Below are 18,242 nucleotides of genomic sequence, written 5' to 3'. Positions count from 1 at the left end.
TAGCGTTTCACAATGTGAGAAAATTCAGTCCAAGCCAACAAGTAGTCGTTTCTTGGGATAAAGCCTTCTCTAAGAACAACTGATCAAAATCTAATCCCTTCATCTCAGAGTAAGTAACCGTCCGTACGCATTCTGATACTAAGTTCTGATACATGCAACTCGGTCTCAAGCTCACAGGTAAACAAACTGACCGACTGACTGACTGGTTTATATCTGAACAGCAAGTTATCTAGGGTTCACAAGGCCAATCATGGTCACTGACATGAACTGAACCAAAAATTAATGAAGACCTTCATTTTGCGTCACTTTCTACTAAATTGTTCATTTCCCTGTCTCCGTCTGTAAACCCACTGGCGTCTTCGTTTCACTGAAACAGCCGTTAGTTTAGCAGTAACTTTTTCTCTCTCTTCTTTTTCATTGACTCCTAAATAAGACGCGTAACTGTGATTGTGGCGATGTATTACGCATGAACATTCAAAATGCATTCTTTACCTTATGGCCTTCAGTTCCCCTTTCATTTGGAACTTACAATTTCATTTTATGAAATAAGTCAAGAGGCCTACAGTGTGCCTTCTCTTGCCACATCAAGAATTTGAGGTTTAACGAATGATCCGCTTAACCAGCTGAAGAATATCTCTAATCATTTTAAATGTTTGGCTTATAATTTCACACACAAAAATATCAGTGTTTTTGCAAGAACATCTTTGTTTTTAACACTCGTTACGATTCCTAAAGAGCCGACGGTTATACCAAGTTCCGTCAGTCAGTGTCAAAATCTGCAGTTCAGCTGAAATTCATTAAGCATCAAATGGAAGAACAGAGGATAAAAAGACCAAGTGAGGGAAGAAGCGAAAACAGCAGAGGTACGAAAGCAGGAAGACGATAATGAGCAGAATCTCAGCCGAGGCAGAAACGGTGTTACGAATGAAACTCTTCCATTGGCCATTTCCGTTGTTTCCGATCTGGTTGGGCTACTTCGCTCTGTCCAGCCCTTCGTTTAAACATCACTCAACTCATCAGAACTGAGAGATGAAGAACATCCTTGAGCGCATCGGGTATTTCCTACTTAACATGTCATCTCTAAGAGACACTTTAGCTTTTGTTAATGGGAAAATACAAAACTGGTAAAGAGGGAGAGAAAGAGAGAGAGAGAGAGAGCGTCTCTGCCTCAGAATACCACACTATTTATCATTCCATGGTTTTATTCGACATTTCTTATTTTTCTGTTTTACTTTTCTTCACTGCACATTGACGAACATGATCCTAACAAATTTGGGTTTTTTGAGCCTATAACTTCAGAGCCAAAATAAAAAGAAAGCATAAAAATGAAATTCAAAAGGAAAACAAGGACAACGAATATCAATAAAAGCTATTATGTGAGGTAAAGGTAACCCTGACATCTCGACAAAAACAATAAGTCAAACGAATATATATATAGACGGCCAACGTTGGAAGCTACATGAACAAATACACCAAGATTGAAAGAAACATCACAGCTTTACAAAAGGTGAGAAACAGTACACACATATCCACAGGCAAGAAACAGCGGAAGATATATGAATGTGAAATGGGTTACTTTACCTTGTCTTAGGACCTCTACGCCGGCAGGGTACCAGTGCTCCCCTTGTCGTAGAAGGAGGAAGACGGTGTTTTCCGGCAGGGTGCAAAAGTACTCTGCGTCTTCGACCTGGGTTCCATCTGCTTCCAACACAACTTTAATGCGCACCTCACCAAGTTCTAATTTTTCGCGGCCTGTGGAAAAGATTCTCTCTTAGATATCATTTGGGGAGACCCAAATTGAATGCTCTGCAGAGTAAGATATCATGTCACTTCAACAACGAGTGACTAGTAATCATATGGTAGTAAAACAACATTTTTATGTCCATTATTCACAAAAGATAAACTTTCATATGGCACCAATAAAACTGCTATTAACTTGCAAAGCAAACTTTCATAAAATAGTGCCCACATGTGGAAAAAACGAGATAACAGGAAAAATCTTGGTAGCAAAGGCATAACCAAATGAATCAAAATATACCAGCAAGATGTATGTATACGTAGATAAACAGAGATAAAAAGCAGAATAACTCAGGTGAAGGATCTAGTGTGGTAAAAGCGTTCGTCCTCATTTCGGTGCTCAGCATTTTGATTTGAAACAGGACCAGTGCCATAGAGAAGATGATTGACTTTCAAAAACAGAACATTTAGTTTTCAGTTTTAGATATTATGTTGGGAAAGAAACTAGACCTCTTCCGGTGGGCAACATTTCAATTCAAAAAGTGAAAAGTGTTCGCACATAAACTGGTGAATCTTTTAAAGCAGTGCTTGTAGCGTTTTAAAGGATAAGATACTCTACCTTCGAAAGAAACGTCATCTCATTAGCGAATAATACAGTTAGTTACCATGATGTCTGTTATGTAACTTTCAACTCTTGGAAACAGATAGTGAAGCATTGTCTACTAATGACCTTTTGAACTCCCCTGTAAAACAGATACCACAGAGGAAAAAAGGTTATATTGCGAACTTTTATTGTAGAGAACGTCTCCACATACTGAATAACAAAGCTGAAAAATGAAATGATCTGTGACACTGAAATCAAGAGCTTGAATATCATATCAATTTTGCCTCTGGTTTCTTGTTTAAATTAACAATTGTTAAGAGTTGCAGGCAACTTAAAAAAAATGCTAAATTTAAATGATAATCTATGCAGCGAAGTATTTATATAACTGAATGGAGAACGCCATACCACACGACACATTCCCTACACAAGGACGGCAAAGGCAAAATCATTCTGGGTGTTGCTGTCACTACACTTGGAGACATCTCTGCCGATTGAGAATCATCATGACAGGAATTCACCAGTGTGTTAGACCTCTTCAGAACGACTGAGTGCTAGTCTGTTAAAAGTCGTCGTCTCACATGTGTAAATGCTCAAGAAAACATACACTTTCTTTTAGCAAATAATCATAAAAAATTGCAAAATTAATTATCTAAGGAGAGGCCCAGTTTGCTCACTTGCTTTCTTCCGTATAGTCTGATACGAATGCAAAAGAAAAGAAAGCACGAATGATAGTCATTTATATGGAAAATTATGTGAAGATGTTCGCAGAAAACCATTCTCTCTCTTAACATGCCATTCTCTCTTCGTTACCACTCTTAAAAGAGAGCCCATAATCTTCGACTCGGCAATGTGATTCGTTAAACACAATGCGATTTTTATTTTGAGGCTCCTTTCAACAAGAGGTCGTAGTTTGTTCCAAACATTCCCGTACCTATAAGGGGCTCTTTCCTAGACAGTGAGCCCCACCAAAGTTCTGGGGTCGTTATCTAGAACTAATATTTCTTTGAGGTCATTATCTTTATCAGTTGAATTGAATTGAATTGAATATGGAATTAGGCCACAGGTCATTCAGCGCTGAAACGGAAATTGAGAGTAAAAAGTTTAAAAAAGTGTAACAGGAGGAAAACCTCGCAGTTGAACTATGGATCAATTGTTAGGAGAGGGTGGAACACATTATCTTTATGATATTTATAGCCTCTTATGTTTTTACTGTCATCCCCAACGGGCTTGTAATGAAATCGGCGCAAATGTGGATACATAGTCCCGGTTTAAAACCTTTGGCGGTCACTATCTAAAAAAGATCCGAATGAGGACATTTGTGCTATTGAGATGAAATTCCGAGTTCCAATATGACAGATCTGCCGCGGAGATCACTTGTCTGCCGCTACTGCCGTAAACGACGAGTCAAATCCCAGTCTGCATGCAAGCGTCTAAAAAGACAGATTTACGCTGGAATTTCCATGGAGAACAATACCGTTATTTTCTCTCTATGACTCGAAAGCAGCATAAGAATAGCCCGAGGGAAGGTCAAAACAACGGCAGTAAGAATGACGGATATTCACCACTATCAAATTCTGATCCATCACTGACCATAAATCTCTAGACTGAGGCTTTCTGATTCAAATGTCAGAAGAGCTTTGTCAGTCGAGCAATAGTTTTAACTAGTTCCCGAAATGTTTGACGATACTGAAAAATGTCAAGATGCTGGTAACGACATTTGTGAATCACCGGCGCTGGAATTCTCTGCTTCTTATAGTTTCCCCCACCTTTACGAAGGCCCCCGCACTCTCTTCCTCAATCCCTTTCTTTTTCTAGGTGACGTCGGCCGGGGCCAGAGAATACAGGAGAGCATTTGCATGCTCGTCAAATTGGCTTTACATAACAAAAGAGCAAAAAATGAGCCGAAGTTTCTTCAGCGCAACCGAGTTTTCTGTACAGCGTACAATGCTGTATGAAACACTCAGCCACGGCACGTTGGTGGTCTGTGTTGTTGGTACCTATAATGGTGCCAGACGCATGATCATGGTTAACTTTAACCTAAATAAAATTTTTAAAAAAACTTCTGAGGCTCGGGGGCTGCAATTTGGTATTTGTGATGATTGGAGGGTGGATGATCAACGCACCAATTTGCAGCACTCTAGCCTCAGTAGTGTTTTAGATCTGAGGGCGGAGAGAAAAAAGGTGCAGACAGACCGACAAAGCCGTCCCGAAATAACTTGATAGCAATGCAACTGCACATCCTATTTGGTTGCAATTTAGAAAAACAAGCAAAAAATGCGCCGAGGTTTCTTCTGCGCAATCGAGTTTTCTGTACAGCGTGTATGAGCCGCGGCCCATGGGACTCAGAGTCGGTAATGGTGGCCTGCGTTGTTGCGTTGCCAAACGCACGATCATTGACATCTTTAATAACCTTAGATAACATAAAACCTACTGAGGCTAGGGGGCTATAATTTGGTATGCTGGATGATTGGAGGATGGATGATCAATATACCAATTGCAGCCCTCTAGCCCCAGTAGTTTTTAAAATCTGCCGGAGGACAGAAAAAGTGCGGACGGACAGACAAATAGCCATATCAATAGTGTTCTTTTACAGAAAACTAAAAAATGGTCGTGTGACACCGCCTTTGAACAGCTACATAATCCAGTTCTACTGCGAACTTTTGTAAGTCTCCTGTCGACCTCTTCCCGTCCATCAGACGACGTCTTTTTTGTCAGCCAGTATGTTTACAGATGACATGAGTAACACAGTCTCCAGAAAACATAATTACATTGGCCATTCGCGACCTCTGGTAAACTCCAAACGACTGTTTGTTTGGCGTTGTGTGGGCTTCCAGCAACACCGGGTTTGCTATACCAGAGAGCCCTTTATACAAGCAGGGCCAGCCAGATCTTTCAAGTTCTCTCTGCTGAATTGTTACTCAGCCCATGTTTACTTCTATTCTCCACTATTTTCTTTTCAACTATACATTTTGACGTCTTTCATTCTTTTTTCTTTTATTATTCCCTTCTTTAATTTCATGACACTGCCACTTCTCTTCACATTCGCAGTTTGTATAGATTGTATGCCGGTCGATTTGATCTTATTGCGTGTGTTCTCTTACCTTTTTGTTTTCATTTCCTTGGCATATCAGTATTTGTGTATTTCTTACAACCATCAGGCTTTCATAAGAAATTGAGCATTTCACTAAATCCCATCACCTCCTCAAATTCTTCCTTACCACCTTTAAAAGAGTAACCTCCAAATATCCGAACACCAGATTTTGACAAGAGCTCATGTTTCCATAACAACAGCTAACTGGTCTACGTATCTACTACTCATGAAAGAAAGTCTGTTTTCCATATTTTTTCCTCAATTTTCCTCCCCAGTATCTTATGACTCTTACAATCGTATCTTTGAAGAGATGGCTGTGCATGTTTAAATCTTTTAAAGACAATGCGTGGCGCTCTTAGATGCTGAAATCAATTCTCGTTTGATTATAACTGTTCATCTCTTCAAGTTGGTTGAGTAACTGTGTCCGAAATGTTCTCTATAACACCTTTGGAAATAAATGCCTATGACAACCTGATGAGCCCTTTGCAATGAAACTTACTACGAATCTGTCTTTCTCAGAACCTAACTCGAAATGATGAGTGTGTGGCTGAAGCACATTTAAATAATACCAATTTAACTTTCAATCTTTCAATCGAGATAGTAATATATTTCAGTATATGATGAATCCAAAACACACGGGTGTGTAACTTCTACATCACCTAAGAAGACCATGTCTTTTCACGTTTCGATTGTAGCATAAGCTTAAACATCGTAGAGTTCGCAGTCATAGTTCACTGGTGAATTTAGAACTGAGTAAGACACCACAGCCTTAAAGAATTCCTAAACCGAGTGATCAACGTTAGACTGGGGAATGTCATCCTACCTTTTTCTATCAATTCGTTGAATGAGGAGACGACGAGACCTTTCCGAATTTGCCTTCCGCTGTCCCATACCTTATATGGGCGTTTCCCCTTGCCCTGGAAGAAAGAGCAGCAATTAGTAAAACGACACTAGTCCATTCTCCTTAGGTTATAGGAACATTAGTAGTCACATATCTACGGTACTCTTAAAAAAATACTTCTAAAACAGTGATGTTATGATACTAGTGAAAAATCTCCTAAGGCAAGGTGCGAATTCCTAGAATTTATCTGCTGGTAATCTGCAAAGAGCTTTAGTCACGTGAAGAACTTCATAAATGCAGTACAATCAGTTCCCTGTCCTTAATGTCATGATGTCAAAAGATCATGACTTGCAATGACGTAACATCTGGTTCTTGATATGTTTATGATTCGTGTGAAGGAGAATGAAGTTGGAAGTGTAAGTCTTTCACAGTCATGCATAGCCTACCATTTTTGTATCCAAAGCAGAGTAAAACTGTAACACTACCTTTTTAAACTCTACAGTTTAAAGAATGAATCAGGAAACGCCCAGTGTAAATGACACTAAGGACAGACAGACTCTTTCAAAGTATGAAATCAGTTGAAGCCAAAAGACGACAACAGGAAAACGTAGAGCACTCGAAGTACAGAGTACCCAAAGTGAAGATATAGGGGAGGAAATATACGAAAACGCAATATAGGATCAGTCTTGATCTCTATAATTATACACTTGCCCGTGCACGAGATTCTGAGTACTGAAAGGGTTGATTTCTGATACAGAGGCAGATAGCTCTTCCCGGCATAGTTTAAAAGAGGTCAAAAAACGCAAAGCTTTATGAATAATAACACAACTCAAACATCTCGGTATCATGTGATTGACAAAGATAGAACCTCAATTGACAGGAGCCGCGGTGTTATATATATGGCCTGTAGTTTCCAAAGAGCGTATTCCTATATTCCTACCAACAGATAATGAAGAGGAAAAAAGTCCTACAGCTATATAAGGCTCAGGAAAGAATTTTTACTCTCATTGTATACTTTAAAAAGCTATTTGGACATTCACACATCTGAGGAGAGAGTCCTTTCACATACTGAAAGTAGAATGCTAGAACAGATTTCCCACAATGAACAAGCTACCATCTGAGCTGAACACGCCATGTTAACTTCCCTGAGTCAACCCTTCCGTTTTCTTGCAAATGGCTGGTTTCGGCTCTGAGGATGACATTGCCAATACCATCACATAGTTTTCTCCATATTTTCTGGATGTTTTCATTTCCTGGTTTTCAGTGCTTTACCCAGCTGAGAAAGGGAGCAGTGACAAAATTCCTGTCTTTAAGGATTTGTGTATATTCAGGAGAAAAAAGATTATTGAGATGTGAAAACTGGAAACTAACAATGATTTTATCTTTTAATGAGCGACTGGCTTGACATAACAAACTACTCATACCATTATGGAGGTTTTTATGGGAGTCATGGAAGTACTACTACATCGCATGCGGTCATCGAGGGTTTCTTTCAGTGGAGAGTTCAGCCATAAACTTTTGAATCGACGGTCTAAAAGTATTTATGAAAGAGTTTGTGATGATTGTAATAAGAGTGCAATGTGTCAAGGCACGGTGCGTTAAAATTTCATCAGAAAACAACTACCAATCAGCAGCAACTGAGTTGCAAGTGGGAGAGCGCACTCATCTCCTTTGGAGAAGTGATGATAAACAGTAAGCTGACACTGTGAGCGGAGCAATGACATCAACTGGTATAAAAGATTCCTGCATATTTGTACTGAACATGACAAAAGTTCCGTTTAATAGAGCAACACGTCATAACCAAAAACGGAAAAATAAAATATGTAAAACAATAAGATTAAATATTTATTAATCAAGATATGCTATTTTGCCGAGATACATTCACATATATTAAAACGTTCACAAAAACTTGCATATTATACTTGGAATCCTAACTGAATTCATCGTGGTTGCCTGGATACTATTTTATGTCTAGTACTCCTTGATTATACTCTGAGGGCGCAAAATAAATGTACCACATTCTAGGGTTAAGCGAAACGTTTATTTTACTGAATGAATAAGTAAAATCGGAAAATTGATGAGTTCGAGTAGCAGCCCAAGAATAAGAATGAGTTTCAAGAAATTAGAACTTTCATGAATATAAGATGCATGATGGAGGAAAGGTTAATTATTAGTATATATAAATGAACGATGGAGGAATACATTAGATCATGGATTTCATGTGAGAGTTCAGAGCTGATCTGAAAGACTATATTTTCTTCTTCAACTCTCTGATTCTGTCAAAGGCTCAAGGGGGTGCTTTTTCAAGCCTTCTGTCTGTTCTTAAGCCCTCTTCAAGAATGACTGCAAGCCTATGCTAACCTTAACCTACCCTTAATCTATTCTTAAAGGTACTCTTAACTTAGGGATGTCTTAACCTAGAGGCTTAACCTACAGACTCTTATCCTAGCAAAGAGAGACAGCACAGAGCAGCAGCTCCGGACACTAACTTGCACTGGCATGGGTTGTTCCCTTCGCGAGACGTTCAGCTGCTGCAGATCTGATATTAATGGAAGAATAACCGACTCGTATAAATCTTCAATGACATTAAGTGGTGCAAGCTCAGCCATGATGTGACCTTCTGCTGACCCGTGTCAGTCATTGCAAGGCAGTCGGAAGGGGTCAGCAACGGTCAGAAAGGACCCTCAGAAATGTAATCCTCCAATTATGTTCCTCCAAATTTGTACCTCCAAGTAAGTAATACTTCTAATTTCTTTTATCTATCTCATTATCTTCCTAGCGCTGTGTCCTCTTCGGAATAGATTCTATTGTTCTCTAATACTGCTGAAGCCAACTGGCGGATGAAAACTTTGGACTGAAGGTGATATGTTTGGGCCTCATAGAGACAGACAGAATTTTGATCTTCTTCAATTTTGGATTGGATGCCAATAGAGAAGTCAAACCAGCTACACGAAACCGAAGTTCTTTACTTATTTCATTCTGTAAAATAGTCCCAGGTATGCCTTCTATACAAAATAACAAATCTCAGCTTTATCAAAATTTTACGAAGACTTTACCTTCATTAACTGGAATTACACATTGATTCACTTCCGATACGATATGACTGGACCTCTTTTGTACATATACCTGTTCACAATCAAAATCATTTTACCACCGAAGTCTTTCCAATCTCATGAACACAACGGAAACTTTAGGATTACCGTCATGACATGGCAAATGAGTTTGACTCTACTTCACACTCTACTAAAATTTTGGCATTCTAATTTTATTTCCAGATTGTTGTCCTCTTCAATTCATTGGGCTGATTAAGGGCAATTTCGTCTTTCAAATCTGTAATTGTTTGCTGAGGTCCAGAAAATCCACGTCATTTTTTTACTATTCATCAATTCTTGTATAAATCGTATTTTTTATCTTTATTGTTTTTTGTTTCATTTCATTTTTCATGGTTCAATTTTGATCACGACTGTTCCATTCCAGGCTGCAAATGAATTACAGGATATTTAAATTATGGTATCAAGCTGGGTATTCATTCTATGGGCAGGTTCTTAATATTAAGAGCTTACTGACGAACAATTATTTATTCTTAAACTTAAAATATGTTACTTCAAGTATAAGAGAGAGAGAGAGAGAGAGAGAGAGAGATAGAGAGAGAGAGAGAGAGAGAGAGAGAGAGGATATTTAAAACTCAAATTTGTATGCGTTATGACAAATCGTGATCATACCCATCGGAATCATAATTCAGTAATGAATCATAAGCATAGGAAATGTGATTCATCAATCGATACTGTTCTGTAAGCACGCAACACTTGCAAAACCTTGCATACATACAGATAAACACATCCACAACTATTTAAGTAATATATACATACTATATATATATATATTATATATATATATATATATATATATATATATATATATATATATATATATATACTATTTTGGCATATTTTCTTTCTTATGCAATTTCTAAAGTAGTAGTTAATGGCATTGTTCGCCATGACTTGAATCAGTCTATACTTTTTTCTCTTTCTCCAGGGAAACTTCTCAGGAATACAGGAATATTATTCAAGACTCTTTCCATTTGCTTTTTCTAGCCAACGGACAGTTTCCCCACCTCTCGGCGGCGTCTTCAGGACTGTATTACAGATTGACATACAGGGTTTTTATTACTACATGCGGACTTTTCAATTTTAAACTTGAACTCAGTACCCGATGACGTCATGCTTAAAATTCAGAGGTCCGCATGCAGTGATCAAAACGGTAATCTTGTGCTGAAGACACCGCCGAGAGCGGGGAAAATGTCCGTAGACTAGAAAAAGTAAATGGACAGAATCTTTAATAATATTTCCATACGAGCTAGATGGTGCGCGCTACGCTGCGCCGGAACCCAGTGCTGCCCATCATATCTCCCCCTCCCTCCCGATCCCCTACGACCCCGCCCCCACCCTGGACCAGACAAACAGGTTTGCAGGAGGAGGGTGAATGTTTCATTTCTCCCCTACCCTCCCAATCCCCTACCTACCCTGCCCCCACCCAGGGCAACCTAGAAAGAGCCACTCGGATGTTATTCTTGTAGATTCTTGAGAAGCTTGTCTAAAAAGAAAAAGAAGACCTACAGGCTGACTCAAAGTCTTGATAAAAAGATAGGATCGGTGAACATCGCCATTAACTGCAATAGAAATTTCATCATATATATATAGATATATTATATTAATTATAGTATATTTTAAAATATTAATATTTATTAAATAACTATAATAATATATAATTTAATATATATATTAAGTATAATTAAAAATAAATATATAATTATATATTAATTAATAATAATTATAACAAATCTATAAATGTATATATAATATTATAATTTTATAGGGTGGGTTAATGTACAAATATATATATATAATATATATATGTATAATAATAATATACATATATATATATATATCCATATATATTCCTTCCTTTTCTGGTGTTGTTCTGCTGAAACCCAGAAATCTGAGTTTGGAAATAGAATGAAGAACCTGAAAGGAGGCCATTAAAGCACTAAACTAACTTCCCTCCTTACATCAGTAGGAGTCCCGTTTAAGAGTTTCTGCATTTCATTGCGTTCGAATTTCAATGTACTGAGCTTAAAAGTACATAAAAAATTATGACAATTAAGAAGAGAGGAGAATATTGCATTAACCGTCGCACTTTCATAGATCAGGTGAATATGGTCATTAGATGCCATAAACAATGTTTCCAAACATTATGCCTCATCCCTTAGAGGTGAGGCTCCAGTGGGTACTAAATTCCAGTCTTCGACCAGTCTCTAGTGTTTGCCTGAGCGGCGACCCACCAGTCTACAAACCATCAGGTGCTTAATTCATGCTCATACAAATATATACATATAAACACATATATATGTACACACACACACATGCATATATATAAATAAAGGTTTTTGCCACGAAGGAAAATATGAAAAGCGAGATAGCCAAGCACTTTCGGTCTAGTAAAGGGTCGAACTAGACCGAAAGTGCTTGGCTATCTCGCTTTTCATTTTTTTCCTTCGTGACAAAAACCTCTATTTATACATAGCATCACGTTTTATATACTTCGTGGTCAAGTTATTCATGCATATATATATATATATATATATATATGTATATATATATATATATACATACACACACACACACATATATATATATATATATATATATATATATATATATATATACGTACATATATGAGACTTCATTCTTTTTTACGTCGATGGTTACTGCAATATCGGTTTATTTTTTAGAGGTTTTTGGGGAAAAAATTAAACCGTTACATATAAAACAAGAACGGCGACTGTTGATTCCTTCGGTGTAGCTGGCTAACGTTTAAACATCTTCGATTCAGGAATTTCGACTACTATTCCCTTTAGAAAATAAATCAAGGACACCCAACAATTCGTATTAGTTTATGAACACTGTCTTAGAAAGAGAAAATATATTTTCATAAAACTTTTCACATAGCATCAACAACAATTATTCGTGTAGTCTCTCTCTCTCTCTCTCTCTCTCTCTCTCTCTCTCTCTCTATATATATATATATATATATATATATATATATATATATATATATATATCTATATATATATATATATATATATATATATATATATATATATATTACTACATAATGGTGCTGCTGTTCAGCGAATCTGGTTGCTCTCGTCAGGTAGAGGGGATCAGGGATCAATTGTGAATGAGAAAGGACTCTGTTGAAATACAACTTATGAAGAAATGACAAACAAGAGGCCATCCGTCGATGGTCACTATACTCTGTTTTTTTTCATCTGTCCATCCGCCTGTGGTGTTTTTGTATGGTAACACTGCGTCCCGGGCTTTATATAGTTACATTTAGCTTATATTCAACGATTATAATAATATCCTATTTCGAATATTAACGGTGTAATTCGCGTACAGTAAATTATTAAAACACTTTTCAGTTGCAAGTGTACACCCAGATATCCTTTCATTTACCTAAAACTTACAAATAGCGTAACTATCTAAAGCCCGGAACGCAGTGTTACCATACAAAAACACCACAGGCGGATGGACAGATGAAAAAAAAACAGAGTATAGTTGTTCATCATCCTGAGAAATATCTGAAAACAAGGCACCCACCACCCTAGACTGGGATATGAAAGCGATGCCCGTTCAGCAAATCACGTCATAAGTTTCTAGCATTATATAGTGTTTGTTTGTTTGTTTGTATGGTGCTTTTACGTTGCATGGAACCAGCAACGGGACCAACGGCTTTACGTGACTTCCGAACCACGTCGAGAGTGAACTTCTATCACCAGAAATACACATTTCTCACTCCTCAATGGAATGGCAGAGAATCGAACCCGCGACCAATGAGGTGGGACGCTAATACAGTACCAACCACGCCGCTGAGGCGCTTATATAGTGTTTGGGTACAGAGCCAGAAGGCCTAAGTGATATCCAGGTACCCTGAAAACTTGCCTATAAGGAGAGTCCCTCGCTAAGGACGATGGGGAACTGGCCTCGTGTTTAGTTAGAAAGATGCGATGGAAACCGCGTAGTTCACCAGACAGATTTCATCGTTAGTCTAAATGGAAGCGAAAGGACCGACTTTATCTTAAGAAGGGTCCGTGTAGAAAGAGTCCGTTCCGAGTCCGCATAAGTTATGGAACAGTTCGTGTAGAACCGGAATTTACACAGCAAAGGACTGTGGCGTCGATACAAAAATCCTGTGTTCGAGAAACAGAAATCAGTTGAGTTGCAAACTCTCAGTATTAATATCGGGAGCTCATTTTCAGTCTCATGATAAAGTATTTATTTACTATGTTTGTTCATAAGGGAACAGTGGATAAGACATATTTGTGCTGTTGAGGCTGTAAATATTGCAAAATGTGGTAGTAAAACACCATCGGCATACACACTCACACACACACACACACACACACACACACACATATATATATATATATATATATATATATATATATATATATATATGTGTGTGTGTGTGTGTGTGTGTGTGTATGTATGTGTGTGTGTACAAAAGATAAAGTAAGACGGTGAGATTGTGAGAGAGAGAAAAAATCTATCACCTTTAAAGTATCATTTGTATCAAAGATTATAGGTAGGGAATTCATTGCCTTTCTTTGTGTTCAGCGAATACAATCTCACATCTTGAGAGTCCGGACTGTCATCACCCAAGGTAATGGAGCCACCGTCGACATCTTGTGAAACTCGAAATTTCGTTTGGCCAGCCCTCTTCTCTCCCGCTTGGGCTGTCTGTCCTCTTGGCCTTAGACAAAAGCAAACGCGGACGTAATAGGAAATCTCTTGCTATAACCAAGGTCCTTTAAAAAAAATTGTATATATATGTATACCATATATGTATGTGTATGTGATCGTGTATAAATATATATATTTAATATACATACATACATTTAAAGGAGTTTGGCTAAAACCTTTCTACAGTTTCTTATCGAGGTACCGATCATGAGAAGTCGCGAAGAAGGCGCTGACTTTGCATGATACCACATGAGAGAACATCAAAAATAAATACACGAAGAGAAAAATAACTGACAGATATTCTGTCTCTCATAAGGAATGAACATTTTGTCTTTGGAGCATTTAAACACGGCCATCTCTTTAAAATAATCATTTCAGTTTGGATTGTCTAATGCAAAATATATTGTGAACAAATACGAGACCTCGTAAATAGTATTTCAAACGTCATCATTCTCGATTTATAATTAAAAGAATTATTCCAAGAACCTTTTTATTTCTAACATATTCTCCAATCCATTGAACAATGCAGACAAGAAAAGACCCCGAGGAGACAAGATCATTGGACAAATTCGAGTATCTGTTTGCTTATGAGTACATTATATGACAAGATAACGGTGCAAATTAGGTCTGCAGATACGCTATAAGAGCGAATCAATGTTAGAAATACGACCATCCTCCAAAAGATTTAAAAATCAAAGAAGAGGATGCGCTGGAAGTCGACCTTACGACTACAACCAAAAATGAAAAGCACCCGATGAATATATCATATACTCAAAACGCACAATGTTATGAAATATAAAAGCAGGATTGTGTTCAAGATAAAAAGACTTCGGGAGGAATCACCCACTGAAAGATATAGACTCCGAGATACGAAGATGGGGGTGGAATGAACAACAAGAGGTACGGACGACGCTCGCATACAGTGAAAGAAGAAGAAGAAGAAGAAGAAGAAGAAGAAGAAGCAGAAGATTAGCAATGATGATAATGTCCACAGAGAACAAGAAAGAAACGGTCGAAGATAATGAATCGGCGATGTCAGAGCGCAGAGGACATGAAAGCGATGAGGCCGGTATTCATGATCTACAGAATGCTATATTGCTATTTGTGCTAAAAGTGCATTTTGTCTTGAAAGGGGCGCAACTACGGGGAAGGTGTTGGGGTGAAGTGGGAGCAGAGGAGGAGGAGGGGGGCGGAGGAAGAGGAGGAGGAGGAGGAGGAAAAGGGGGAGGCCGCCGCGTTGGGGGTGGGTCCTCACTTGGGTCCGTTGAAATTGGGTCATTGGGATTCTCTCTCTCTCTCTCTCTCTCTCTCTCTCTCTCTCTCCGGTGCGAGAGAGAGAGAGAGAGAGAGAGAGAGAGAAGGTCGGGAACGCTGAGGTTAGGGAGAGCCGGACCCGGGGGATAGGTACAGGAGGCAGACAGCACAGCTGCAGCGATGCTGTATCTCTCTCTCTCTCTCTCTCTCTCTCTCTCTCTCTCTCTCTCTCGGGCGTACGCACACACACACACTTACGTTTCTGCATGTAACCATGCACATACATGCTTATGCACTTACAAGTGTATCGATAAATCATGAAAATTTTAGCAATACATAATAATGCATGGTATAGTAAATATTCATAAAATGCATAAGAGAACAGACACGCCCACGCATAACAAAACCACACACACACACACACACACACACACACACATATATATATATATATATATATATATATATATTATATATATATATATATATATATATACATATATATATATATATAATATACATATATATATATATATATATATATGTGTGTGGTGTGTCTGTGTCTGTGTACACGTATGTCTACGCCTTTATGTACGTACGTGTGTGGCTGTGACCAAACGAGATTTAACGAACAAAAGCTATATTATTTGAGATGTTGTTGTTGGACCGAGGAGATACAACGGAATAGATAAAACTGGTGAGGACATAAATAAAGAGAGAGGAAAGGAGGGATGTCCTGAAATTCCACCTTTGCATCTCAACAAGTAGCTACTTTAGGCCTACAAAGAAAGTTACTGAGCATTTGATATTTAGACTAAGAGAAGCAACGAGAGAGATCACATTTCTATATCGACGAAGTATTTCGAAGGGCTTGCTATAAAATTACGAATCCCTGAGAAAGTAAAATGTTGAGGCAATTCTAAGAAAGCAATTAATACGGTGAAAAAATTCAAAGACACCAGGAAATACTGCAATTACAAATGAAATGCTAAGTTATGGTGGTGACAGAGTAACTGAGTGGCTGGCCAGATTGTGTAAGGTATGTTTAGAGGAGTCAAAGGCTCCAAAGAAATGGGTGAGGGGGACTACAGTTCCTCGTATAAAGACTACGTTGATGGAACTAAGTTTTATAGGTCAGGGCATTAATTTGCATGCAGAGGATATTATTATTCGGAAAAGAAGACAGGTGACAGGATGATTTGCAGGAGGAAATTAGAATAAGTTTAGACATAAATGGATGTGGGTTTAAATGTTTGTTATAAAAGATGTATGATAAATTTTAGAGTTAAGAGAAAAAATTCACAGATGCTGCTGAAATTGTATGTTATAGAGACTAATTTTTGACAGCAATTCAAGTTTGCATGATGAAAGCAAAGTGTATATCAGAATATGTAGAGAAGGTACGCTTATGAGCTTAATAGAGAACTGAAAGTTTCTTACACAATAATTGATTCCTGTAGGTAGTAGGGAGTGGACTGATTCCTATAGGTAGTAGGGAGTGACCTGATCTTATAGGTAGTAGGAGATGGACCATGATTCTATAGGTAGTAGGGAGTTGACCTGATTCCTGGTAGGTAGTAGGGAGTGGACTATGCCTGTAGTTGTAGGGAGGGTACTGATTTCCTATGGTAGTAATGGAGTGTACTGATTCCTTGAGGTAGTAGGGAGTGGACTGATTCCTGTAGTAGTAGGGAGTGACTGATTCCTATAGTAGTTCCGGGAGTGGACTGATTCCTGTAGGTTGTAGGGAGGTGAAACTGATTCCTATAGGTAGTAGGGAGTTGGACCTGATTCCTTTAGGTTAGTAGGGAGTGGGTACTGAATTTCCTGTAAGGTTAGTATGGAGTGGACTGATTCCCTATAGTGTTAGGGGTGGACTGATTCCTGTAGTAGTAGGGAGGTTGTACTGATTCCTTTTAGGTTAGTAGGGAGTGGACGATTCCCTATAGGTAGTAGGGAGTGGACTTGATTCCTTGTAAGGTAGTAGGAGGGGAAGATTCCCTATAGGTAGTAGGGAGTGGACGATTCCTGTAGGTAGTAGGGAGTTGGGACTGGGATTCCCTGTAAGTGGTAGGGAGTGGGACTGATTCCTATGGTAGTAGGGAGGTGACCTGATTCTGTAGGTAGTAGGGAGTTGGACTGATTCCTGTAGTAGTTAGTGGACTGATTCCTTGTAGGTAGTAAGGGAGTGACTGTTCCTAGGTATAGGGGAGTGGGACTGATCCTGTAAGTAGTAGGAGTGGACTGATTCCTAGTAGGTAGTAGGAGTGGGGACTGATTCCTGGTAGTAGTAGGCGGGTGGACTGATTCCTATAGGTAGTAGGGAGTGGACTGATTCCTGTAGGTAGTAGGGAGTGGACTGATTCCTGTAGGTAGTAGGGAGTGGACTGATTCCTATAGGTAGTAGGGAGTGGACTGATTCCTGTAGGTAGTAGGGAGTGGACTGATTCCTGTAGGTAGTAGGGAGTGGACTGATTCCGATAGGTAGTAGGGAGTGGACTGATTCCTGTAGGTAGTAGGGAGTGGACTGATTCCTATAGGTAGTAGGGAGTGGACTGATTCCTGTAGGTAGCTGTAGGTAGTAGGGAGTGGACTGATTCCTATAGATAGTAGGGAGTGGATTGATTCCTGTAGGTAGTAGGGAGTGGACTGATTCCTGTAGGTAGTAGGGAGTGGACTGATTCCTATAGGTAGTAGGGAGTGGACTGATTCCTGTAGGTAGTAGGGAGTGGACTGATTCCTGTAGGTAGTAGGGAGTGGACTGATTCCTATAGGTAGTAGGGAGTGGACTGATTCCTATAGGTAGTAGGGAGTGGACTGATTCCTATAGGTACTAGGAAGTGGATTGATTCCTTTAGGCTCTAGGGAATAAGTACTATAATGAAGAGTGATCGGACAAGAAAGAAT

General features: G+C 38.7%; 1 protein-coding gene across 7 annotated transcripts in view; it reads right to left on the bottom strand.

Moving 5' to 3' along the window:
• The window catches only part of LOC135208432 (ras-interacting protein RIP3-like), a 136,975-nt gene that overhangs the window by 60,029 nt on the left and 58,704 nt on the right, over positions 1–18,242 (bottom strand). For 3 of the 7 annotated variants that reach the window (XM_064240595.1, XM_064240600.1, XM_064240601.1), the window contains exons 1-3: positions 8,763–9,323; positions 6,256–6,349; positions 1,582–1,752 (exon numbers count right to left, since the gene is read on the bottom strand). In XM_064240595.1, coding sequence (XP_064096665.1) covers positions 1,582–1,752; positions 6,256–6,349; positions 8,763–8,882 — 385 coding nt within the window. In that variant the 5' untranslated portion in view covers positions 8,883–9,323. The other 4 variants (XM_064240597.1, XM_064240599.1, XM_064240596.1 and 1 more) reach the window with 2 other exon arrangements.

The sequence above is a fragment of the Macrobrachium nipponense genome, chromosome 35 (assembly GCF_015104395.2).
Source record: "Macrobrachium nipponense isolate FS-2020 chromosome 35, ASM1510439v2, whole genome shotgun sequence".
Taxonomy (NCBI): domain Eukaryota; kingdom Metazoa; phylum Arthropoda; class Malacostraca; order Decapoda; family Palaemonidae; genus Macrobrachium; species Macrobrachium nipponense.
The sequence above is the reverse complement of the archived record's forward strand: the minus strand, read 5'-3'. Positions and strand labels throughout refer to the sequence as shown.